Below are 27587 nucleotides of genomic sequence, written 5' to 3' on the forward strand. Positions count from 1 at the left end.
TTGGTCACATGACCCTTACCAGCCAATAGAAGCTCTCAGGCCGTTAACCTCCACATACATAGTTTGACACCAGGTTTCCATAACAACCCAGCCATTTTTTTCACTGCTGTAGGTGAGCTTTAAAGGAAACCTGTCACCAGGATAATCGCTATTGAAGTAAAGCCATGGCTTTATAGCTGTGGATGACACTGTTAAGGGAGCAGAGTGTTGTGGAGGTCACAGTTCGGGGGCAGGTAGAGTGGCCATTCAGGCCACCCTGAAAAGACGGACTTAAAATTCTACCCCCAGGTCCCACTAAGCCACGCCTCTGATCCGGTTAGGCCACGCCCCTCCCACTCCTCAGCCGACAGGGATTAAAAAAATGAAGTTAAAAATCAACTTCTAGGTCCTGCTAAGCCACGCCACCAATCCGGTTAGGCCATGCCCCTTCCACTCAGCCGACAGGGATTGAAAAAATGAAGTTAAAAATCAACTTCTTTCAGCTGCAGAAGTGGGAGGGTCTTTCTCTCTGCAGCTCACACTCAGAGAGCACAGTGCTGCTGTCTTAGAGTAAGCTGTTAAAAAGTACACCCCCCGATCCGGTTAGGCCATGCCCCATACCACTCCTCAGCCGACAGGGATTGAAAAAATGAAGTTAAAATCAACCTGTCAACTGCAGAGGTGGGAGGGTGGGTGACTTTCTCCCTGCAGCTCACACTCAGACAGCACAGTGCTGCTGTCTTAGAGTGAGCTGTTCAAAAGTACACGCCCCCTATCCAGTTAGGCCACACCCATCCCACTCCTCAGCCGACATGGATTGAAAAAATGAAGTTAAAAATCAACCTGTCAACTGCAGAGGTGGGAGGGTGGGTGACTTTCTCCCTGCAGCTCACACTCAGACAGCACAGTGCTGCTGTCTTAGAGTGAGCTGTTCAAAAGTACACCCCCCCGATCCGGTTAGGCCACACCCCCTACCACTCCTCAGCCGACAGGGATTGAAAAATGAAGTTAAAAATCAACATCTAGGTCCCGCTAAGTAGGTGGGATGGTTGCCTTTCCCTCCCACCTACTACAACTACTTCTGGCCGGATAGCTGGTGCTGCTACTAACCACATTCTGGCTCTGAGTCATTCGTTTGGAACCCTTCCATATCCCTGATATTTTTGGGCCTAGTTGTACACTAAACCTGTGTAGTTATCACCTATATGCTGGTTTGAATATAATCAACAACCCCCCAAAAAAAATTGGATTGGAAAGTGTGGAGACAAAAATAAAGGGAAACAGATTTAGGCCTAAATTTGTTACAACTCACTTGCTGGTTTGAATAAATTCAACAACCAAAGAAAAATTGGAACAGTGTGGAGACAGAAATAAAGGGAAATGGATGTAGGCCTAAATTCGTTATTACTCACAGATAATTTGGTGTGCTGCCCTGTGTATTGGTATAATGATCACCTTTATGCTGGTTTAATTAAATTGAACAACCCCATAAAAATAAAATTCCAACTGTATAGATATAGAATGAACAGAAACAGATGATTAAGGGCTAGGCCTGATGCTTAATATCATGTTGACATCACCTTATTCTTCCTCTCTCCACACTCCCTGACATATCATCTGTAATACATAATTATAAATATAAGAAAAATATTAAAAAGTGAAAATTCATAAAGAACATACAAAAAATCACAAAAATACACGGAAACAGCGTTACAAATCAAGATGGAACAAGGGCAAGCCACGATCCTATGTTATTACTCCAATTTTATAATCAACATTCAGACCATGCCGTTTTAGAGAGTTCAGTGTGTGTATCCACTGTAACTCCCTTTTTTTTTTAAAAAGGCTGTTTCTGTTACCAACTCTCCTGGGCATTGGTACAGAATCGATGATACAACATTTTATATCCTTTTCTGTATGTTTGAAATCCACAAATTGCTTTGAAACCGGCAAATCAAGTCGTTTTTTCCTTATGGTGTATCGATGATTGTTAAGACGCGTCTTCAAATAGGTAGTCGTCTCGCCAACATACAATAAATTGCATGGGCATGAGAGCACATAAACAACATAACTGGAATCGCAGGTCAGATAATGTTGTATCTGATATGCGATGCCAGTCTTAGGATGTACAAAGGTTTTGCCTTTCATAATATGCTTGTAGTTGACACATGCTAAGCAGGGAAAGCATCCTGCACTGGTTGTAGGTAGTGTTGTCTGCCTGTTTATCAATGTACCCACATCGGCCTTAACTAACTGATCCCTTATGCTCTTGGATCTACGGTATGACATTAGACGAGGGGAATGGAATTCTTCAATTGTGTTATGACAACCCCCCAATATATTCCAATGGCATCGAATGATGTTCCCTATATCCACACTCTGTTTAGAGTAAGTCGAGATGAAGGGAATCCTGACTGATTTAGAGTGTGATACCTTATTTGAAAGAGTGTCATTCCTATCCAATTTAATGGCCATTTCCTTTTTTTGTTGCAATAGTTTGGTAGGATACCCCCGATTGTGAAATTTGTTGACTAATGTGTTTAGAGTTTTGTCAAATATATTGGGATCTGAGACTGTGTCTGGCCCTCAAAAACTGTGAAAAAGGTAAGGATCTGACTATTGGTCTAGGATGGTTGGTACTATACACTCACCTAAAGAATTATTAGGAATACCATACTAATACAGTGTTGGACCCCCTTTTGCCTTCAGAACTGCCTTAATTCTACGTGGCATTGATTCAACAAGGTGCTGATAGCATTCTTTAGAAATGTTGGCCCATATTGATAGGATAGAATCTTGCAGTTGATGGAGATTTGAGGGATGCACATCCAGGGCACGAAGCTCCCGTTCAACCACATCCCAAAGATGCTCTATTGGGTTGAGATCTGGTGACTGTGGGGGCCATTTTAGTACAGTGAACTCATTGTCATGTTCAAGAAACCAATTTGAAATGATTCGAGCTTTGTGACATGGTTCATTATCCTGCTGGAAGTAGCCATCAGAGGATGGGTACATGGTGGTCATGAAGGGATGGACATGGTCAGAAACAATGCTCAGGTAGCCCGTGGCATTTAAACGATGGCCAATTGGCACTAAGGGGCCTAAAGTGTGCCCAGAAAACATCCCCCACACCATTACACCACCACCACCAGCCTGCACAGTGGTAACAAGGCATGATGGATACATGTTCTCATTCTGTTTACGCCAAATTCGGACTCTACCATTTGAATGTCTCACCAGAAATCGAGACTCCTCAGACCAGGCAACATTTCTCCAGTCTTCAACAGTCGAATTTTGGTGAGCTCGTGCAAATTGTAGCCTCTTTTTACTATTTGTAGTGGAGATGAGTGGTACCCGGTGGGGTCTTCTGCTGTTGTAGCCCACCTTTTTTTTTCCCATTCTGACATTCAGTTTGGAGTTCAGGAGATTGTCTTGACCAGGACCACAACCCTACATGCATTGAAGCAACTGCCATGTGATTGGTTGACTAGATAATCGCATTAATGAGAAATAGAACAGGTGTTCCTAATAATTCTTTAGGTGAGTGTATGTCAACAACGTGTTCCTGTCGGTAGGCTTGGTGAACAACTCTGTGTGCAATCTGCCTTCCGCCAAGATCACGTTAGTGTCCTAAAATTGCATTTCAGTGTGAGAATGAACCAATGTGAATTGAAGCGCACTATCAATCCCATTGAGAATAGGACTAATCGATAAAGGTGGCTCTACTAGGTAAAGAGAATTCTGGCTAGGTGCACGATCAAATGTAAGCCCCTCGTTTACCAAATATGAGATAATAGTGTAGATCGGCACTCACAAATACATGGGTCACGCAGATTTGATAAAAAATGTAAATTTAAATTTATTCACTAAAATGACATATACATAAAACTTGCACAGTACATATTGGCCAATACTCGAGTGCTGGGATTAACTGATTCAGAAGGATTATACAAAAAATCAATTAAGATAAGCGGTTCTTAAAACAGCTTCCTTAATCGAATCTAAGGCTCATATACAAAAACACTGGTTGAATCCAAATAATGGATATGTCAGTTATTTAAGCATCACACTCCATACATCAGTGGCTCCGTCTCTTTAAACGAACAAGTCCAAAAAAGCTGGATGATTTTCAAATGGCCACACAAGTTCATTACAAGAGCTTGATAAAGCGAGAGTTCAGTAAGAAATTGATAAAACAGGGGTTCAGTGTGCACACTTGTTTGAACGACACTTATTAAATATTCGTAGCGTTATGTATTTATGCGAACTTTTTGATCAAAAAATTCGATATAGATACTTAGTGAAGCGACATTCATGAGGTACTCACGATTTCTCGGCCTTAGGAATCGGCTTCCAGTGCCATCTGAAGAAAAAGTTTTAAGACTACTGCAGTGAACATCTTTGAAAACATCGATTTGATATGAGAGTAAAGTGAACATTCGCTAAGCAGGAACACAAGGAAGTGAGACACGGAGGTAATCTCGCGATAATATACCACGGATCTTTGGGAAACGAGCGCAACACAGGCCAGTGCCATGTGGTAATTCGGATGCCTCTGAATATACAAATCGAATCTTAAGGCCGAGAAATTGTGAGCACCTCATGAATGTCGCTTCACTAAGTATCTATATCGAGGACGGAACTGCCTGCCGTAATCCAGCAACGCAAGTGTGAATGTACCCTTCGATTTAAAAAAATGGTGCTCAGTGGTAAACATTTCCTTTAAGACCAAAACCGCTTCAGTACTGACTGCCTAAATATAATGAAAAAATAATCCCTTGTTGTTTCTAGTTGGGTGTGGGTATAGTTCTGCTCTGATGGTCTTGTAGAGGAAGGGAAAGTAAGCTTTGTAATAGCATTATAAACAAAACAAACATTTACTGTACATGCCGATAAACCGCCACAACACAATCACCAAATATCTGGGCTGGGAAGGGGAAGTTTGGTTGTGGGTTAATTATTTGAATGTGGTCTGACAGTCATCTTCTCATATAAAGGTTACCTTAACTCATAACGATTATCAGACGTCAAGGGACAAAAATGCAGAACATGTATGGGAATTCAATGGGAAGATCTAAACAAGGTATGGGAAGCCTTTTTTATTTTAGACTTATAGTTTTTGTTTTTGGGGAGTTGAGGAGGAATAAGAACCATTGGATAAATGCCGGTAAGAATCATGTTTTTTGCTTAGACACTTGTGTAACCGGGACAGCTATTGTTTTTGTTTTATTTTGTGTATTTTTGTGTGTACGTGTTTTGTAGTGTTAGGCTAGGTCTACACGATGACATTTGTCGCGCAACATTTTGTTGCACCAATGTCTCGCGACTATTTTTAGAATGGCAGTCTATGGTGTCGCACTGCAACATGCAACATGCTGCGACTGCGATGCAACAGTCGCAGAAAATCCATTAGAGACGGATTTTTCTGCTACTGTCGCATCGCAGTAGCAGCATGTCGCATGTTGCAGTGCGACACAATAGACTGCCATTATAAAAATTGTTGCGCGACATTGGTGCAACAAAATGTTGCACGACAAATGTTGCAGTGTAGTTATGCCCCATCTGTCGCGCGACTTATTGTCGTTGGGTAGACCTAGCCTTAGGGTGACCATACAAATTAGACTTTACATTTATAATGCAGCATGTTACACAGGTACAGTACAATGGTGGTAATCAGGCATTTTAAGGTTCCGATACATTCTTTGGGCTCTACATGGTACACCAAGGAGCGTCATCACAAGAAGCTACTACACACAACATGCCCAATCCTTTGTTTTCAAGGGAGACAAGCCAACACTGATGGCAGGGGCTTAGCTAAAGGGGAAGCAACTGCTTTGGGGCCCAAACTCAGATGGGGCCCGCTCAGGAGGAGGACTGAAAGATTTTATTGTCAGGGCCCCCTCAACATTACATACGGTGACAGTGTAGGAAACGGATGAGGCGGCTGCCGGGTGTAGTCTGAGAGAATGATCTTGATTAGCCACAGGAGTGAGGGTTGCATAGGTGAAGGGGATTTCAAAGAAGTTGCTGGGAGGGGGTCCGTTCAAAAGTTTTCTGTGGGGTCTAGTCAGTTCTAGTTAAGCCACTGACCAAAAGTGTCTGCCCTCTAACCATTCAGAACACACAAGCAAGCTCTGCCAATGCAGGCGCTTGATGGGCTTCTGCCCACCAACAAAAAGGCAAGCAGGTCCTCCAGATGTGTTCCATAACCTTACATTTCTTTAACTGTATTTTCACACATGGAAGATTTGTTTCTGAATGGGGCCTGCAGAAATCCATGATCATCATGCATGAACAACCAATTCAGATGAGCGGACCTTCTGTAATTAATGTCAGTTGCAGAAGGTTCTGCAACAAATCTGAAATGTGTTGCTATGCCGATAATTTTTTTAAACTTTTGGCAGATTATAGTGACATATTAGAGGTTTCTCTTGTTGGTTGGTTGGTTAGTGCATTCGCCGAGCACTAAAACATGAGTGCAGAAGCGTTCCATTGAACGCCTGTGCCTCTTTGTTTCAATTTGTTTCTGCTCAGTTCTCGGAGAAGAACCGAGCGTGTGATGTTTGGATGTATAGAAAGCTGAGCATAAAAAATCTGATACCTTTTAAGCTGCCCGTAATCCTCCTCCTATACATGAGCTTCAACAGGGAATAGGGATTAAGGCTCATCTCCAAGGGGAACAAGCTTCTGACTCCAGCATGTTATGTAGGTACAGTATAATGGGCGTAATCAGGCATTTTAAGGTTCAGATATATTCTTGGGGCTCTATATGGAACACCAAGGAGAGTCATCAAAAGGAACTACTGTACACAATGCTGTCAAAGCCTGATTGGGGTCCAGAAGCTTTAAAGGGGTTATGCCATGACAACATGTATCGCCTAGCCACAGAATAGAGGATACATGCATGATTACTGGGGGTCGTACAACTAGGACCTCCATTGATCACTAGAACGGGTGTTCCAAGCCCACTGTTCTGGAGGATTTTTAATGGAGGGTTGGTAAGGCATATGCCCTGCCATGAACGAGGTAATTAGTCTTTGTATTTTTTGGGATAGTTACCCAAGAGATGATTATATAGATACAGTAACAACATAAGAAACTGAGCAGCGTGAAGAATGGTGAAAATCTTCTTGACGCAAAGAGTTGAACGTTCAATACAAACCAGAACTGGAATCATGTGAACAATGGAGTTTATGGCATCTAATAAGATATATCATTTATTTTTCTTAGCTGTATGAATGAAATTGAAAAAAACTTAGGCTCCATTCACACGTCCGTATTAATGGGTCCGCATCCGTTCTGCAAATTGCGGAACGGGTGCGGACCCATTTATTCTCTATGGGGACGGAATGGATGCAGAGAGCACACTATGTGCTCTCCACATCCGCATTTCCAGAGCGCGCCCCCGATCTTCCGGTCCGCGGCTCCGGAAAAAAATAGAACATGTCCTATTCTTGTCCGGACAAGAATAGGCAGTTCTATGGGGGTGCCGGCCGAGTGTATTGCGGACGTCTGAATGGACCCTAATTGCTAGTTGTCATGGGGTCATGGCTCTCTCTATCACTGCGCCACTAAACTACAAGCTAGAAAGTATGGTCATGGGGACAGAAGCAGATAGGTTCTTCTCACTGTTGAATTGTCTTCACCCTCACATACCAGAGCAGTGCGATTAAATATTTCTTAGGCTACTTTCACACTAGCATTAAAGTTTTCCGGCATTGAGTTCCGTCATAGGGTCTCAATACCGGAAAAAAACGCATCCGTTTTGTCCTAATGCATTCTGAATGGAAAGCAATCCGTTCAGTATGCATCAGGATGTCCTCCGTTCCGTCCCTTTTGCATTATTTTCTCAGGCCAAAATTCTAGAACACTTGCCGGATTGCCGGATTAGGCATTCATTTTCATTGAAATGTATTAATGCCGGATCCGGTACCAAGTGTGCAGGAAATTGCCGCAATGACGGATTTCGCAGACCTGTAAAAATGTGAAAAAAGTAAATACAGATCTGTTTTTCCAGATGACACCGGAGAGACGGATCCGTTATTTCAATGCATTTGTCAGACGGATTCTCATCCGGATCCGAAAACTGCGTGCTGGAGTTTTTTTAAACGCTAGTGTGAAAGTACCCTTAGTTGAACAAACTGAAAATAAATTGTTCAAGCTGAGCATTTCTTACAGTAAATATATTTGCCAATTTTAACCTCTCCTTTGAGACAATCTATTTCTGTCCTGCAAAGGTTGCACATTGCTTTAGGACAGGAAAAACACATTCTGGGTGGCCGATCAAGCAAGACCTGCCATTCTCACCAAAGTGCCTCACAAAAGCCTTTCCAGTTATAATGATGCTCAACCAGCTTTTAGTGAAGAGTTCATACGTCGGGTTATTGTCCAGTTTGACATATTTGCTTCTTTACAATCACAAGGGGCCTTATGGACCATTGTTGGCCAAATATTCCAATTTACATCAATGTAAAAATAATAGAAACGTTCCGGATTGTGGATGTAAAAACACCACCTCCTGAAGGTCCTGATAAGCTGCATCCTTAACCACCTCAGCCCCCCTAGCTTAAACACCCTTAATGACCAGACCACTTTTTACACTTCTGCACTACACTACTTTCACCGTTTATTGCTCGGTCATGCAACTTACCACCCAAATTCATTTTACCTCCTTTTACCTCCTAATAGAGCTTTCATTTGGTGGTATTTCATTGCTGCTGTCATTTTTACTTTTTTTGTTATTAATCGAAATTTACCAAAATTTTTGCAAAAAAACTCAATTTTTCACTTTCAGTTGTAATTTTTTATTTATTTTTAAATACATCTATATATAAATTTTTCTCTAAATTTATTGTTCTACATTTCTTTGATAAAAAAAATGTTTGGGTAAAAAAAAATGGTTTGGGTAAAAGTTATAGCGTTTACAAACTATGGTACAAAAATTTGAATTTCCGCTTTTTGAAGCAGCTCTGACTTTCTGAGCACCTGTCATGTTTCCTGAGGTTCTACAATGCCCAGACAGTAGAAAAACCCCACAAATGACCCCCATTTCAGAAAGTAGACACCCTAAGGTATTCGCTGATGGGCATAGTGAGTTCATAGAACTTTTTATTTTTTAGTGGAGTTTTTTTGTTTAAGTTAGTGGAATATGAGACTTTGTAAGGAAAAAAAAAACAAAAAAAAAATCATCATTTTCCGCTAACTTGTGACAAAAAATAAAAAGTTCTATGAACTCACTATGCCCATCACGAAATACCTTGGGGTGTCTTCTTTCCAAAATGGGGTCACTTGTGGCTTTTTAGGGGCCCAAATGCGTGTGAAGTAGTTTGAAATCAAAATGTGTAAAAAATGACCGGTGAAATCCTAAAGGTGCTTTTTGGAATGTGGGCCCCTTTGCCCACCTTGGCTGCAAAAAAGTGTCACACATGTGGTGTAAAAAGATACCCCAAAACACATTTCCCAACTTCTCCTGAGTACGGCGATACCACAAGTGTGACACTTTTTTGCAGCCTACATGCGCAAAGGGGCCCAAATTCCTTTTAGGAGGGCATTTTTAGACATTTGGATTCCAGACTTCTTCTCACGCTTTAGGGCCCCTCTAAAATGCTAGGGCAGTATAAATACCCCACATGTGACCCCATTTTGGAAAGAAGACACCCCAAGGTATTCAATGAGGGGCATGGCGAGTTCATAGAAGATTTTTTTTTTGGGCACAAGTTAGCGGAAATTGATTTTTTTTGTTTTTTCTCACAAAGTCTCCCTTTCCGCTAACTTGGGACAAAAAGTTAAATCTTTCATGGACTCAATATGCCCCTCAGCGAATACCTTGGGGTATCTTCTTTCCAAAATGGGGTCACATGTGGGGTATTAATCTCACATGAACTCACCATACCCCTCACGGAATCCAAATGCGTAACATTTTTTAGACATTTAAATTCCAGACTTCTTCTCACACTTTAGAGCCCCTAAAATGCCAGGGGGGTGATCAATGACAGGGGGTGATCAGGGAGTCTATATGGGGTGATCAGGGGTTAATAAGGGGTTAATAAGTGACAGGGGGGGTGTAGTGTAGTGTGGTGCATGGTGCTACTTTACAGAGCTGCCTGTGTCCTCTGGTGGTCGATCCAAGCAAAAGGGACCACCAGAGGACCATGTAGCAGGTATATTAGACGCTGTTATCAAAATAGTGTCTAATATACCTGTTAGGGGTTAAAAAAATCGCATCTACAGCCTGCCAGCGAACGATCGCCGCTGGCAGGCTGTAGATCCAGTCTCTTACCTTCCGTTCCTGTGAACGCGCGCGCCTGTGTGCGCGCGTTCACAGGAAATCTCGCGTCTCGCGAGATGACGCGTATATGCGTCACTCTGCCTGGGACAGCCGCCTCCGGACCGCGATCCTGCGTTAGGCAGTCCGGAGGCGGTTAAAGGCGTTGTCCAGGATTTTGTTATTGATGACCTATCCTCAGTTGGAGTATGTTGGAGATTGTTGGAGTATGACACTCCGCACCCTGCCATGCAACTGTTTCAGTATAGCTCCAGCTTCTGGAGCCGGAAATACACAGATCTGCCCATTGGGTGGTGGACGGAGCTGGTTGCTGCATCACTACTCTCACTGAAGTCATTGAAATGACAATCTTTGTTGATCGCTCGGCAATTCTAGACTTTATTACTTTTTTTCCAATTCAAGGGGGTGCCTGGTTTAGAAAACGTATTTGAAAATCAGCAATAAGGTACATTAATATACATCTTAGAGCCTGTTCTCATCACGTTTTGACTTTTGAGCCTTCTATCACAAAGGTAGGTCTGGAGGACTTAAAACATATACCTCTGATGGAAGGCTCAAAAGTATATCACTGTATAGGCATATGCCCCCCCCCCCCCAAATACTGTTTTGTTGCTGTATACTGATGATACTCTTTTGGCCTCCGTCTGACTAATGGAGCCCTATGTACACATTTAGCGTATACATCAGGAGGTTTCCTGGTGTACATGCTAGACGTAGGGCAAAAATGTTATATGATCAAGCCCTTACTGGGGAATGCGCAGGGAACAGAGGTGAGCCAGCAGAAGGTGCCCTATATATGTATTACTGTACTTGCTGGAGGTATCATATCCCCCATTAAGTACTGTAATTTCTACGGTAAAATGAGCATTACTGACGTTATATCAACTTTGCCTTTATGTCCAGCCAACACTTTGACTAATGATATGGATGATGATGATGATGATGACTATGAGAACGCCAATCCTTGTGACTCAGCACCAGTTGTGCCCTCCAGGAAGACTAGGAGAATTAAGAATGCTATGAAAGAGGACCTGGCATTGAAACGTAATGTATACACATTGACAAACTAAGCTCTACTACGTCTATAGTGAAGAACATTGCTTCTTTCGTGCTGCCAAATAACAGCCCAAAATGTTAAATTATATGCCAATGAGCTTTCAATTCAGTATCTCCAGCAGAAGAATGACTTGAAAACCCAGTGCAAAAAACGGTAACAGTGCCCCTCTCATTTATAGTATTGTCTCCTCATATATAGGCAGAGGTCCCCCTTAGTCTCCAGGGGATGGGTGTGAATAAATCTTCTGCATGCCCTATAGTTATTGTATACCACGGATGAACAGTAAGTGCTATCAACCCAATCGTTAGTGCAGTGACTCACCAGGCCACTGCTAGTGATAGGACTTGATATGTTGCATAGTCTTAATGAGAGATGAGCAAAGTTTAGAAAAATTCAAATTGGCAACTTTGCCGAAGTTAGCCAAGAAATTTGATTAGTTACAAATTAATTTGTCAAAAATCGGTATAAATCAGGTATACCCAGGCCACTTAGGGTACAGCCACACGGAGCAGCTAAACTGCTGTGAAGAACCGTGCGGCCAACTAGCTCGCAGCTGCCTTTCATTTATTTATGAAGACCACACTGTACTGTATAGTCCTTCTTCAATGTTAAAGGCCATGTGGCACCTTTAAACAGGGGCTGTTGCTGTTATAGGGTGGCTGGTTAGGTAGGGGGACAATATGCATATTATTGCTGTTCTTCCCTGCAATCTCCCGCAGGTTATTTGACAGTAAACACAGAATATTAATCATCTCTGGCATCCCCACTTCTCCAACCCCAGCGCTCTCCTGCCCTACAGGTGGAAGCCCTTCTTCAGCCATCTGCTTTTCCTCCTTTATCACATCATCTAATATCAATGAGAATTTTCATCAAGAACATTCAGCTCCTTCTCTCTCTGCATTTTGCTGACTTTTCTAGGACATGGAGACTTTGAAGGATGATTTGGAAGAAGTAAAGCCAGCAATAGATGAGGCAGGTCATCATTAAGATCTGGCCACTCTAAGGGGTGTAGACTAGATGGTATTGGTTGGCACGCTGGCACCGGAATAATAAAGGCTTTTCATCTTATTGGTATTGAATTATATTTATGACTGATGTAGGAATGAGTAAAAAATAAAACTGATGCAGCATAAGTATCACTGCACTGTCCCTGCATTGTCCTTGCAGTCTCCCTGCACTCTCCATGCACTCTCCCTGCAGTCTCCCTCTCTAATCTTAATATTAATCATTTTCAGTAACACTGTCCCTAGCACATGAGCACTTGTCACATCTCTCCCTACAATCAGCTCACAGGACAATGGCGCAGACGCGTAGGGTGGCCACTGGCTTCACCTCAGAAAGCCGGACCTCACCAGCCACGCCCCTATACTGATAATCCAATCCCTGCCTCCGTAAACCATGCCTCCGCCTCCGTAAAGCCACACCCACATTGATTGCCAGGGAAAAACTGAGGGAGGAGAGGGAAGAACTTTCTGAATGGAAGGTGAGCTGGGGCAGCCTGGGTGATTCTCTCCCCCTCAGTCAGCCACAGGGAGTCATGTCTGCGGCTCTAGTGACTGACTGGGGGTGAGAGAAGCCTCAGTCAGTTGCTGCAGCTCACGCTCAGACAGCGCAGTGCCACTGTCTGAGCGTGAGCTACTGAAAGGGTGGACAGCCCTGTGTCCGTCTAGACTCTGCACCGGACGGAGGACATGGAGCCAAAAAACCGGACTGTCTGGCCTAAAACCGTATGTCTGGCCACCCTAACCGCGCAGTATGAGGGTTTTATAGGGCTGTGACATCAAAGGGGATGTCTATCCGCCGCACGCCTGGCTGCACGGCCTTATGGGTGATCTCGTGTTCCCGGGCTTTCTAACTTTCTAACTTTTTAACATGTGGAGCCTGCCATTTTAGGAAAACCTGATTTGTTACAACGAAGCACAAGAAAAGTTGGACTGAATTCCTCTTTGCATGCTTCGCTTCGCTCAACACTAGTCTTAATATTTCATAATGTATTATACTATACTATGTCAATTATTTATACTTCTGGCTAAATCACATGTTTAAAGGGATTTTCTCATTTCAAATATTGGTGTCGTATCGCTAGGATATGACACCACCAATGTCAGATAGGTGTGGGACCCGCACCTATATCGAGAACGGAGCCCTGAAAGTTTTGGAGGGCACATTGCTCTCGCGCAGCCGTCCTCAATTAGATTTTTATGGGGCCACTGAAAATGGACGTGTGTTGACTTGGCTATTTCCACCTGGCCCATAGAAGTGAATGGGAGCAATGGCCGGTCATGCGCTGTGTGCTCCCATTCACTTCTATGGGGAGAGCGCTTCGTGGTGGACCAGAGTCCTCCAGCCACCACCTTGCAGGGCTCCGTTCCCAATATAGGTGCGGGTCCCAGTGGTGATAGCCGCCCCTATAAGACAATGGGGGCATATCCTAGCGATATGGCCCCATTGTCTGTGATGAGACATCCCCTTTAAAGAAGAGCACATCGTAGGTGCAAGCTCTCCATTAACTTCTATGGGAGTTCCGATAATAGTGATGTCAGTCCAGCCGTAAGTGGATACACTGGAGGCTTCACAGACAGTGGAGGAATGCAGCCACGGGGAGGATGGAAAGGACTGTAAGTATTCTCTTCTCCCTGTATAGCACTCTTTCCCTTCTCCAGAAGCTCCACTGAAACCAGTGAGTGCTGGCACCTACATATTGGCCACAGCACGTTGATGAAATCATGTAATCCTAGGGAAATGTATGATTTACATTAAACACACACTAATGCCAGAATAACACGGGACCACCAATAACTAAGTGAGCCACAGCACATGAGCCAAAAGACAGGGCTAGACATCAAAAGAGCAGGATGGAGTGAACGGAGTACAGGGATGTAGCAGTAGCAGTGCTCCATGCCAGCCTGTCAGTGCTTGAAATATGTAATTTGCATAAATATAAAAAGTATTATATCTCGACAGCTAGAGACAAAAGGAGGATATCATTTTACTCAGCAACATGCCTGTTTTAATTGGGTTGATCATGCTCATTAAGGCAAAGGACCTTAGAATTCATTGATCCCTCAATGATCACAAGATGTCTAGGCCCTGAGGCAGGATGTTCCCTCTATTTCACAGTTGGGATGCGGTATTGGTTTTGTTGTACAGTGTTCTTTTTCCTCCAAGCATAGCATTGTGCATTTGTGCTAAATTGTCTCATCTGTCCATAGAAGGCTTTTCCTTGAAGCCTTATGGAGCATCCAGGTGGTCTGGAACATCTCAGACAAACTCGAAGAGGGTCACAACGTTTGTTTTGGACAGCAGCGGCTTGTGTCCTTCAATGAACACAATTCTTGTTCATTGTTTTTCTAAAGGTATGGTCCAATGTTCATGTTTTCTGGTGTAGTTTTGGAAGCTATAACCCTATAACCTGGCATGAATTGCAAAAAGATCTCCTTTTATGATGATCTATTCATGATTTAGGCTTTCAAACCTTTATCAAGCAACCTGAACTTGCGGTGAGTAGTGAACATAGGTTATTAAAGTTTGTAGGATCTTCTGTAGGTCTTTTGCTTGTAGCTTTGGATCCTTTCTCACCTCTTTTAGAGGTGCTTATTGTGCTCTTGGAGTGATAGGAGCAGGATAGCCACTCCTAGGCAGATTAGTAACAGTCCTGCATTTTTTCCATTTGTATAGAACATTCATCTAAGCCTTCCTGTACATGACTATATCCATTTTGTGGTCCGCAATTAACGGATCCACATAATACGTACACAGTCTGTGTGCATCCCGCAATTCTCATGGGACCGATTGTAAAAAACAGCCTATTCTTGACTGCATTTACGGCCCAGCCGCATAGAAGCCGACAACTCAAGGATGACATTTTTTTTGTGCACCCATAGAAATTAATGGGTCTGTGTGCTATCTGCAAAAACTGCGGATCAGACACAGACCAAAAAGATTGTCATGTGCATGAGGCCTAACTGTGGAGTGATGAATACCCAGGTCTTTAGCAATGCTTTTTTTAAATCCTTTTTCACCTCATTTTGTCCTTTCTGAAAGTTATTTGCATCAAGGCATGGTTCACCCTAAACAGGCTTTCTTGGGAAAAAAGATGTCAGTAACCAGGCTTTGAGTGAAATCCACACCTCCAATTTCACCTTTAGAAAAATTATTAACGCAGTGGTTAACTTATCCTTGCACCATGGATGTGCAGTACCCCATACCTGGGAATATCTGTAATTGTTTGCCTAGTTATTAGTGTTGAGTGAGCATGCTTGGCCGAAAAGCAGTTCGGGTTGAGCATCACTACGCTCAGCACATCAGAGTGTTCGGCTAAATGAAAATCAATGGGAGACCCGAGCAGTAAACCAGGCACCCCCTGCTCTGAAGAAGAGAGGGTGTCTGGTTCTCAGAAAAAGGTTAGAAATTAATGGGAACACTACTGAAATGGTTTGGAAACAGCATAGGGAGGATGTCTGGATGCATCTTGGACTCCTATTACCTATGACATGCAATAGACAACCACACAAAGCCTATATGCCAAAAGCCAGGTATGTGCAAGCCAACAATCTATCCATGAGACAGATACAGTCAGCACACATTACAATGGCAGCCTTGTGCACTATGAGACATTCAAAACCAGCTCTCATCTGACTGAGAGCCAGTAAGCCTCAAAGTTGCTTCATATCTGTTGGATGGCTTGGGTGGACCTGTGTACCTAGATCAATATCATTAGGGTGACAAAAAGTTTTCTTATTGTCCTAACATAATATTCAATAATCTTTCTATACAGTTTTGTCATGTAAACTCATTTGCATAATCGTGGGCATATGCAAATTAGCTGAATCTGCTTGTTTTTCAGCTGAAACACCATTTGCATGGAAAATTCACGATAAAAAATTGCGATTAGAATATTCGCGATCAACAATAATACTTTTCCTAAACATTTCCCTTCGCCCCCAACCCTCCCCCCTTCTATACAGGTGGTGTGGTTTAAAGTTTTCTTTTTATTGTAGGTATTCCTGGAGGTGTACAGTGTTTCATTTCGGAGTTCATGTGGATTTATTGTCATGTAGTCTCATGGTAGTGCGTCTTTATGTAAGGATTGATGATGCTTTATATGTTATTGGTTTCACAGTCTTATGACAAGACTATAAATCTAATAGATGGTGCTGTTCATAACTAATGAACAGCGCAATCTATTGGTTTCATAGTCTTATGACAAGACTATGATTCCAATAGATGGTGCTGTTCAGGACTCAGGAACAGCGCCATCTATTGGATTCATAGTCTTATGACAAGACTATGAATCCAATAGATGGCGCTGTTCATCAGTAGTGTAGATCGCGAATATTGTAATCACAAATTTTTATCGTGAATTTTCCATGCAAATGGTTTTTCAGCAGAAAAACCAGGCAGATTCTGCTCATTTTCATGTCTTTCCCATATGCCCATGTTTATGCAAATCAGTTTAAATGACAAAACTGTATAGAAAGGTTGTTGAATATTATGTTAGGACAATCTGAAAACTTTTTGTTACCCTAATGATAATGATCTAGGTACACAGGTCCACCCAAGCCATCCAACAGATATGAAGCAACTTTGAGGCTTACTGGCTCTCAGTCAGATGAGAGCTAGTTTTTAATGTCTCATAGTGAACAAGGCTGCCATTGTAATGTGTGCTGACTGTATCTGTCTCATGGATAGATTGTTGGCTTGCAGATACCTGGCTTTTGGCATATAGCCTATTGTGTTGGTTGTCTATTGCATGTCATAGATAATAAGAGTCCAAGATGCATCCAGATGTCCTCCCTATGCTATTTCCAAGCCATTTTGGTGGTGTTTTTTCATCAATTTCTAACCTTTTTTCCGTGAACCAGACAGCCTCTCTTCTTCAGAGCAGGGGGTGCCTGGTTTAATGCTCGGGTTTTTCCAGCACCCGAGCATCACGATGTGATTGGCCAGAACACCCGGGCACTTTGGTGCTTGATCAACACTACTAGTTATGTTTTACAATGTTATGTAATGTACACCCAGCATAACATGGTATAGACGGCGAGGATAAGGCTAACCACCCTGATCATCCCATCTTGGCAGGAGTTGGAGTTCTAGTGTACATAGTGTGGAGTGAAGAAGCAAAGTCTAGAGCTCCCACTAAGGTTATTTGGGAACAGCACTATACTCTACTCTTCTGTAAGACCACTACTCCAGAGAGAGAGAGAAAGAGCTCAGGAAAGCCCAAGATATGGCTTTCCTGAAAATGTAAAGCATTTTATAGTCAGCAGAGTGACCAGCCAGCCACAACTTTACAGATCTTGCTGCAGGTGAGGGACTAAGGCTCAGACACCCATCCTCTTAGTTTGCATCCAGGCCAGCCCAACTGAAAGCATGTATTACACAGTGGATACCTAAATCCACAAGCTCAAAGGAGAGTCATCAGCAACACATCATATCAGAGGTGCCTTTATCTGCCACTTTGCCAACCACCATACCTCACCATCTGGAAACAGAAATTGCACTTTATACAAACTACTGCTGAATGTACTACAAGTTTTATTTAGCATTTTTGAATGCTATTTTTTTGGCCAACACAGATTATTTATATTCTGTGTGAAATTATTATCCAATGCTAAAAAGTTTCTCCAATAAAAAGTAACATGTTAACTGATCTATAGGTATGGAAAAGCCTGCTAAGCAAGCTCCATCTGTTTGGACCACTCCCCAAAAAGGTAAGTCCCGCACTCTGAGGCCTTCATTTACTACTTCAAAATGGCCTTATTTGAATTTTTTCCTCCCTAATAAGTTTTTATTTCAGGGTGTAGTGAGAGGTGGGCTTGCTGGGCGATTGCCCAGGGTGCTAGGTGCCAAGCTACTCGGTCTTGAGCAGAAAATTTAGAAACAGGTTTCAAATGTTTCTACTTTTCTTATTGTAAAAGGGTAGGTAACCAAGATAGGGTGTAGACACTGTTAACAGTTCTTTTGCATATTGCACAGGAAGGGCTGGTGCAACGCTCACTCAATGCATCAATATTTATAGAACTCCCCATTTCCGAAAAATGTTCTGCGCTTACTGCCTGTGATGTGTGTGAATGGCGCATAAAAACTGTTTGTTTATCTCCATCAGTTATGAGAATTTGGAACAAGAAAGGGAGAAAAGAGCAGTAAAGTATAAACGTGGCGTGGGCGGTTATCTGGCCAAATATTTTCTACACTTGTCAAATGTAAAGGTGAGGTAGACAGGGGCTTATGTTAAACAAGGCTCCACATACTTCTGGAGCTAACCCTGCCCAGGACAGTAGGAAATGTGGACATTCTAGAAGTTAGGGTGGACACTTGCATACATAACATTAAAGGGCTTGTCCAAAGTACTTTTTTTTTAATTTTCTTTATAGAGAAGCAGTGACACTATAAAATAAATAAATAAAAATACCATCCCGAACCTCCTTCATTCCAACGCCGCCACTCTGTCCACCTAGCTAGTCTTTGTTTTCCTGACTGCAGCAGTCATGTGCCTGTATAAGGCATGTGGCCACTGCAGCCAATCACTGACCCCAGGCCAGTAGTTGGCTGCAGTGGTCAATTGCGATAAACAAGCACATGGCATAATCAGGGACAGAGTTGGCTTTTCTAACCCCTAGCAAATTTATGTCTGAGGGCCCCCATAGCAACACCTCATAACTCTGCTACGCTCCACCCAAATAGCCTGCAAATTCTCACCTCATTGGATATCCGAGCCTCACTGTCAGCTTAGCAGTGCAACCCGGGCACTTCTGCTACTGCTCTACAGAGTAGAAGGGCCCTTCTAACCCTCTGGGCCCCTGTGCACCTGCACAAGTGGTATGACCGCCCATTTAGTCAATTGTTTTCCAGTCAACTGCTTATAGCAAGCAGGGACCCCCTGATCTCTGGGGACCAAGCATTTCCTGGTTTGCATGTTGGTAAAGTCCACCACTAGACATCATGGCTGGTAGACATCATGGCTGCAGTGACTGGGAGCAGTGGCACTGGAATCAAAGGGGTTCGGGAGTATAATTTTTTTTAATTATTTTTATTTGAGAAAATAAATAACTAGTAATACAGACAACCCCTTTCATCTTTTTGAGGTTGCGTGTTATGTCTTCTGTTAACCCATATAATCTTTTTTCATTTTCTGTACCTGTAGAAGTTTTTCCAAAACAAACCCCAAGTTTTCAGCCACCACCTATAGGTAAGAATAAATTGTGGAAGATGATGGGAGTTGTCAATCAGTGTTATGTTGGATGATACCAAGTGCACCATATTGTGTACAGTCATACAGTATACACATAATCACGCCTTAGGCTACTTTCACACTAGCGTTTTGGCTTTCCGTTTGTGAGATCCAATCAGGGCTCTCACACGCGGTCCAAAACGGATCAGCTTTGCTCTTATGCATTCTGCATGGAAAAGGATCCGCTCAGAAGGCATCAGTTTGCCTCTATTCAGTCACCATTCCGCTCTGGAGGCTGCCTGCAGCATTTTGCCGTCCGTCTGATGAAGCGGAGTTAAAGGGGATGGATCCGTTTTCTCTGGCACAGTAGAAAAACGGATCCGTCCAACCTTGACTTTCAATGGTGTTCATGGCTATAGAAGACATAATACAACCAGATCCGTTCATGACGGTTGTATTATTGTAACTGAAGCGTGTTTTTTGCAGATCAATGACGGATCCGCCCAAAACGCAAGTGTGAAAGTAGCCTTACACTGCCTGTGCCGTACAGTGTGGTGCCTAAATTATCCTTCCATATAGTAATAATGTACAATGACTAAGAAGCTACGCCATGTGATGCCTAGGTACAGTATACGCAGAACCATAAATTGCTCAAATAATGCTAACATGTAATTCAAAGTGATAACATCCTACATAATCTTATGAAGGTGTAATACAATGTCAATACAAATAAAATGCTATAACATTTATATTAATGCCTTCCCACCGATGAATGTTCCCTTATGTACAAGATGCATTGCTCTTTCTGTAAATGGTCATGTCTGTGCTATTAGCAGCTGGAATTCCACTGCAACAGCTGGAATCAGGTAGCATTTGACAGATGGAGGAGACTACAGTACCTTTGCCATCCTTTAAAGGGGTTGGGCCATCTAATACATTGGTGTTATGTCATCACTGTCAGATAGGTATAGGCTCCACCTGTGGACCACGCTCCTATCTCCAGAACGGGGCCCACAAAGTGAAGGAGAGTTCCAAAAATAGCTGAGCGAGCACTATCGGTTGTTTTTGGTGATCCCATAGCGGAGTATGTGTATGTACAGCTGCTCTCTTTTCACATCAGAGGTCCTATGCTGGAGATCGGTATGGGTCCTAGAGGTGGGACCAACACCTATCTAATATTGATGACACATCCTAATGATATGCCATCAATGCCCAAGGTAGGCCAACCTCTATAAGTTCCCCTAAAGCATTATGTATGAAAAACTGCTTTTAGTCCCCTATAGGGAACAAGAAAAAAAGTCAAATTAAGGTCAAGAAAAAACATTTGGAGGGAACCCCCCCCCCCCCCCATAAAATACAAGCCTTCATACGTCAACGACAACAAAAACATAAAAAGGTTATAAGCTTCTAGAGTGCATTGAAGAAAATAAATATATATATATTTGGTACCAAAGGCTTAAAATAGCGGGGTTGTGCCACAAATAAATATACATTTTTTTTTTGGTGGCACAGCCTTTACCTTTGTAATTGCAAATTTAGTATAGCCACAGAGCTTTTCAATAAAATGTATCTGTATATTGTCACCTACTGTTTGTTCTTTTCCTAATTTCTTGTCCACCTCACTGAGGTGTTCTTTACATCAATCATGGCATAATCCCTTTAAGGGGTTAAAAGCCTCAGGTACAGTACATGGCCATCTGCTGTGTCCACTTCAGCCAGGCCAGCAGGTGCCATATGCAGCCGCACAGACAACATACTCCTTAGGCCATCAATGGGAGCAGTAAGGGGATCGTTTTATATAGTGTTTTATAATAAGTAAAAAGCCAGGTACACTGACTACATATAACTTTTTTCTAATTATGATGCACCAATAATATACTTATACCCTTGAGAAAACGGAGCGAAACGTGCGTCGGGGTGCGCTCCCTGCTGACCAGAGGTCTGATCTCTTTACTGGCTGACTACCAAGGTATTCTAACATTTCTCCTCTCCTTAGCCGTTAGTTATTTGTGTCTCCACAGTAGGTGACCTTGATTGAGCCCTATGGTGGACAATTCTATATATGGCAGTTGATATGTTTGTTGGAGTAACCTTGGGGGCTACATTTATCATTGCTCTTTCATTCATCTATGCATAGAGCATTGTAGTTTGTGGGGATCGGGCACCCTGTGGTGAGCTGCTTGTCGCAGGGCTAGCCTGCATTGCTGCTATATTTTAATAATTGACTTTGGATTTATGATTTGTTTGTAAGGATTTATTACTAAATAAAGATCTGATATTTAACGTGTGTCCCCTATGGTCTTTTTGGTGTTTTATTTGTTGTCACTAGGGATGAGCGAACTCGAACTGTATAGTTCGGGTTCGTACCGAATTTTGGGGTGTCCGTGACACGGACCCGAACCCGGACATTTTCGTAAAAGTCCGGGTTCGGGTTCGGTGTTCGTTGCTTTCTTCGCGCTTTTGTGACGCTTTCTTGGCGCTTTTTGAAAGGCTGCAAAGCAGCCAATCAACAAGCGTCATACTACTTGCCCCAAGAGGCCATCACAGCCATGCCTACTATTGGCATGGCTGTGATTGGCCAGAGCACCATGTGACCCAGCCTCTATTTAAGCTGGAGTCACATAGCGCCGCCCGTCACTCTGCTCTGATTAGCGTAGGGAGAGGTTGCGGCTGCGACAGTAGGGCGAGATTAGGCAGATTAACTCCTCCAAAGGACTTGATTAACTGATCGATCTGCAGCTGTGGATCATTGAGCTGCTGATCCTCAATTGCTCACTGTTTTTAGGCTGCACAGACCGTTTGTCAGTCTCATTTTTCTGGGGTGATCGGCGGCCATTTTGTGTCTTGTGGTGCGCCAGCACAAGCTGCGACCAAGTGCATTTAACCCTCAATGGTGTGGTTGTTTTTTGGCTAAAGCCTACATCAGGGTGAAGCTGTCACACCAAGTGCATTTAACCAGCAATAGTCTGTTCATTTTTTGGCCATATACAAAATCAGGGGCAAGCTGCGCCTGTCACCAAGTGCATTTAACCCTCAATGGTGTGGTTGTTTTTTGGCTAAAGCCTACATCAGGGTGAAGCTGTCACACCAAGTGCATTTAACCAGCAATAGTCTGTTCATTTTTTGGCCATATACAAAATCAGGGGCAAGCTGCGCCTGTCACCAAGTGCATTTAACCCTCAATGGTGTGGTTGTTTTTTGGCTAAAGCCTACATCAGGGTGAAGCTGTCACACCAAGTGCATTTAACCAGCAATAGTCTGTTCATTTTTTGGCCATATACAAAATCAGGGGCAAGCTGCGCCTGTCACCAAGTGCATTTAACCCTCAATGGTGTGGTTGTTTTTTGGCTAAAGCCTACATCAGGGTGAAGCTGTCACACCAAGTGCATTTAACCAGCAATAGTCTGTTCATTTTTTGGCCATATCCCAGTCTAATTCTGTCACTAAATCCATACCGGTCACCCAGCGCCTAAATACTAGGCCTCAAATTTATATCCAGCTAAATCTGTCCCTAGTGCTGTAGCTGGGCGAGTTATTTAGTGTCCGTTCAAGCACATTTCTTGTTCTGGGTTGAAATACAATTCCCAATTTAGCAATTTCATAATTTAGTGGTTCCTGCTATATCAGAGCTCTTTGAAATCTATCCCAAAAAGGGTATATAATATTGAAGGTGCACATAGGGTCATTCAGAGTAACTTCACACACACCCGCTACTGTGTATTTCCAAGTCTAATTCTGTCACTAAATCCATACCGGTGACCCAGCGCCTAAATACTAGGCCTCAAATTTAATTCCCTCTAAATCTCTCGTTACCCACCGCTGTACTGTTGTTGCTGGGCAAGATATTTAGTGTCCGTCAAAGCACATTTTTTGTTCTGGGTTGAAGTACAATTCCCAATTTAGCAATTTCATAATTTAGTGGTTTCTGCTATATCAGAGCTATTTGAAATCTATCCCAAAAAGGGTATATAATATTGAAGGTGCACATAGGGTCATTCAGAATAACTTCACACACACCCGCTACTGTGTATTTCCAAGTCTAATTCTGTCACTAAACCCATACCTGTCACCCAGCGCCTAAATACTAGGCCTCAAATTTAAATCCCTCTAAATCTCTCGTTACCGTTGTCCTGTTGTAGCTGGGAAAGTTATTTAGTGCCCGTCAAAGCACATTTTTTGTTCTGGGTTGAAGTACAATTCCCAATTTAGCAATTTCATAATTTAGTGGTTCCTGCTATATCAGAGCTATTTGAAATCTATCCCAAAAAGGGTATATAATATTGAAGGTGCACATAGGGTCATTCAGAATAACTTCACACACACGCTTCTGTGCATTTCCAAGTCTAATTCTGTCACTAAATCCATACCGGTGACCCAGCGCCTAAATACTAGGCCTCAAATTTAATTCCCTCTAAATCTCTCGTTACCCACCGCTGTACTGTTGTTGCTGGGCAAGATATTTAGTGTCCGTCAAAGCACATTTTTTGTTCTGGGTTGAAGTACAATTCCCAATTTAGCAATTTCATAATTTAGTGGTTTCTGCTATATCAGAGCTATTTGAAATCTATCCCTAAAAGGGTATATAATATTGAAGGTGCACATAGGGTCATTCAGAATAACTTCACACACACCCGCTACTGTGTATTTCCAAGTCTAATTCTGTCACTAAATCCATACCGGTGACCCAGCGCCTAAATACTAGGCCTCAAATTTAATTCCCTCTAAATCTCTCGTTACCCACCGGTGTACTGTTGTTGCTGGGCAAGATATTTAGTGTCCGTCAAAGCACATTTTTTGTTCTGGGTTGAAGTACAATTCCCAATTTAGCAATTTCATAATTTAGTGGTTTCTGCTATATCAGAGCTATTTGAAATCTATCCCTAAAAGGGTATATAATATTGAAGGTGCACATAGGGTCATTCAGAATAACTTCACACACACGCTTCTGTGCATTTCCAAGTCTAATTCTGTCACTAAATCCATACCGGTGACCCAGCGCCTAAATACTAGGCCTCAAATTTAAATCCCTCTAAATCTCTCGTTACCCACCACTGTACTGTTGTTGCTGGGCAAGATATTTAGTGTCCGTCAAAGCACATTTTTTGTTCTGGGTTGAAGTACAATTCCCAATTTAGCAATTTCATAATTTAGTGGTTTCTGCTATATCAGAGCTATTTGAAATCTATCCCTAAAAGGGTATATAATATTGAAGGTGCACATAGGGTCATTCAGAATAACTTCACACACACGCTTCTGTGCATTTCCAAGTCTAATTCTGTCACTAAATCCATACCGGTGACCCAGCGCCTAAATACTAGGCCTCAAATTTAAATCCCTCTAAATCTCTCGTTACCCACCGCTGTACTGTTGTTGCTGGGCAAGATATTTAGTGTCCGTCAAAGCACATTTTTTGTTCTGGGTTGAAGTACAATTCCCAATTTAGCAATTTCATAATTTAGTGGTTCCTGCTATATCAGAGCTATTTGAAATCTATCCCAAAAAGGGTATATAATATTGAAGGTGCACATTGGGTCATTCAGAATAACTTCACACACACCCGCTACTGTGTATTTTCAAGTCTAATTCTGTCACTAAACCCATACCTGTCACCCAGCGCCTAAATACTAGGCCTCAAATTTAAATCCCTCTAAATCTCTCGTTACCCACCGCTGTACTGTTGTTGCTGGGCAAGATATTTAGTGTCCGTCAAAGCACATTTTTTGTTCTGGGTTGAAGTACAATTCCCAATTTAGCAATTTCATAATTTAGTGGTTTCTGCTATATCAGAGCTATTTGAAATCTATCCCTAAAAGGGTATATAATATTGAAGGTGCACATAGGGTCATTCAGAATAACTTCACACACACGCTTCTGTGCATTTCCAAGTCTAATTCTGTCACTAAATCCATACCGGTGACCCAGCGCCTAAATACTAGGCCTCAAATTTAAATCCCTCTAAATCTCTCGTTACCCACCGCTGTACTGTTGTTGCTGGGCAAGATATTTAGTGTCCGTCAAAGCACATTTTTTGTTCTGGGTTGAAGTACAATTCCCAATTTAGCAATTTCATAATTTAGTGGTTTCTGCTATATCAGAGCTATTTGAAATCTATCCCTAAAAGGGTATATAATATTGAAGGTGCACATAGGGTCATTCAGAATAACTTCACACACACGCTTCTGTGCATTTCCAAGTCTAATTCTGTCACTAAATCCATACCGGTCACCCAGCGCCTAAATACTAGGCCTCAAATTTATATCCCGCTGAATTTGAATACAATACATTGGGCCAAATAATATATTTGTTGTTGTGGTGAACCATAACAATGAGAAAAACATCTAGTAAGGGACGCGGACGTGGACATGGTCGTGGTGGTGTTAGTGGACCCTCTGGTGCTGGGAGAGGACGTGGCCGTTCTGCCACATCCACACGTCCTAGTGTACCAACTACCTCAGGTCCCAGTAGCCGCCAGAATTTACAGCGATATATGGTGGGGCCCAATGCCGTTCTAAGGATGGTAAGGCCTGAGCAGGTACAGGCATTAGTCAATTGGGTGGCCGACAGTGGATCCAGCACGTTCACATTATCTCCCACCCAGTCTTCTGCAGAAAGCGCACAGATGGCGCCTGAAAACCAACCCCATCAGTCTGTCACATCACCCCCATGCATACCAGGGAAACTGTCTCAGCCTCAAGTTATGCAGCAGTCTCTTATGCTGTTTGAAGACTCCGCTGGCAGGGTTTCCCAAGGGCATCCACCTAGCCCTTCCCCAGCGGTGAAAGACATAGAATGCACTGACGCACAACCACTTATGTTTCCTGATGATGAGGACATGGGAATACCACCTCAGCATGTCTCTGATGATGACGAAACACAGGTGCCAACTGCTGCGTCTTTCTGCAGTGTGCAGACTGAACAGGAGGTCAGGGATCAAGACTGGGTGGAAGACGATGCAGGGGACGATGAGGTCCTAGACCCCACATGGAATGAAGGTCGTGCCACTGACTTTCACAGTTCGGAGGAAGAGGCAGTGGTGAGACCGAGCCAACAGCGTAGCAAAAGAGGGAGCAGTGGGCAAAAGCAGAACACCCGCCGCCAAGAGACTCCGCCTGCTACTGACCGCCGCCATCTGGGACCGAGCACCCCAAAGGCAGCTTCAAGGAGTTCCCTGGCATGGCACTTCTTCAAACAATGTGCTGACGACAAGACCCGAGTGGTTTGCACGCTGTGCCATCAGAGCCTGAAGCGAGGCATTAACGTTCTGAACCTGAGCACAACCTGCATGACCAGGCACCTGCATGCAAAGCATGAACTGCAGTGGAGTAAACACCTTAAAACCAAGGAAGTCACTCAGGCTCCCCCTGCTACCTCTTCTGCTGCTGCCGCCTCGGCCTATTCTGCTGCTGCCGCCTCGGCCTCTTCCTCCGCCTCTGGAGGAACGTTGGCACCTGCCGCCCAGCAAACAGGGGATGTACCACCAACACCACCACCACCACCTCCGTCACCAAGCGTCTCAACCATGTCACACGCCAGCGTTCAGCTCTCCATCTCACAAACATTTGATAGAAAGCGTAAATTCCCACCTAGCCACCCTCGATCCCTGGCCCTGAATGCCAGCATTTCTAAACTACTGGCCTATGAAATGCTGTCATTTAGGCTGGTGGACACAGACAGCTTCAAACAGCTCATGTCGCTTGCTGTCCCACAGTATGTTGTTCCCAGCCGGCACTACTTCTCCAAGAGAGCCGTGCCTTCCCTGCACAACCAAGTATCCCATAAAATCAAGTGTGCACTGCGCAACGCCATCTGTAGCAAGGTCCACCTAACCACAGATACGTGGACCAGTAAGCACGGCCAGGGACGCTATATCTCCCTAACTGCACACTGGGTAAATGTAGTGGCAGCTGGGCCCCAGGCGGAGAGCTGTTTGGCGCACGTCCTGCCGCCGCCAAGGATCGCAGGGCAACATTCTTTGCCTCCTGTTGCCACCTCCTCCTTCTCGGCTTCCTCCTCCTCTTCTTCCACCTGCTCATCCAGTCAGCCACACACCTTCACCACCAACTTCAGCACAGCCCGGGGTAAACGTCAGCAGG

The 27587-nt window shown here is 43.3% G+C and overlaps 1 protein-coding gene across 4 annotated transcripts in view; it reads left to right on the plus strand.

The window, feature by feature from the left end:
* The first annotated feature begins 4951 nt into the window (after positions 1-4951).
* The window catches only part of LOC122927340 (C-type lectin domain family 4 member G-like), a 50715-nt gene continuing 28079 nt past the window's right edge, over positions 4952-27587 (plus strand). For 3 of the 4 annotated variants that reach the window (XM_044279090.1, XM_044279092.1, XM_044279091.1), the window contains exons 1-4: positions 4952-5062; positions 11168-11308; positions 17981-18034; positions 19468-19512. In XM_044279090.1, the coding sequence (XP_044135025.1) occupies positions 5020-5062; positions 11168-11308; positions 17981-18034; positions 19468-19512 (283 nt within the window). In that variant the 5' untranslated portion in view covers positions 4952-5019. The remainder of the gene's footprint in view (positions 5063-11167; positions 11309-17980; positions 18035-19467; positions 19513-27587) is intronic. The other variant, XM_044279093.1, reaches the window with a different exon arrangement.

The sequence above is a fragment of the Bufo gargarizans genome, chromosome 2, assembly GCF_014858855.1.
Source record: "Bufo gargarizans isolate SCDJY-AF-19 chromosome 2, ASM1485885v1, whole genome shotgun sequence".
NCBI classification, from domain to species: domain Eukaryota; kingdom Metazoa; phylum Chordata; class Amphibia; order Anura; family Bufonidae; genus Bufo; species Bufo gargarizans.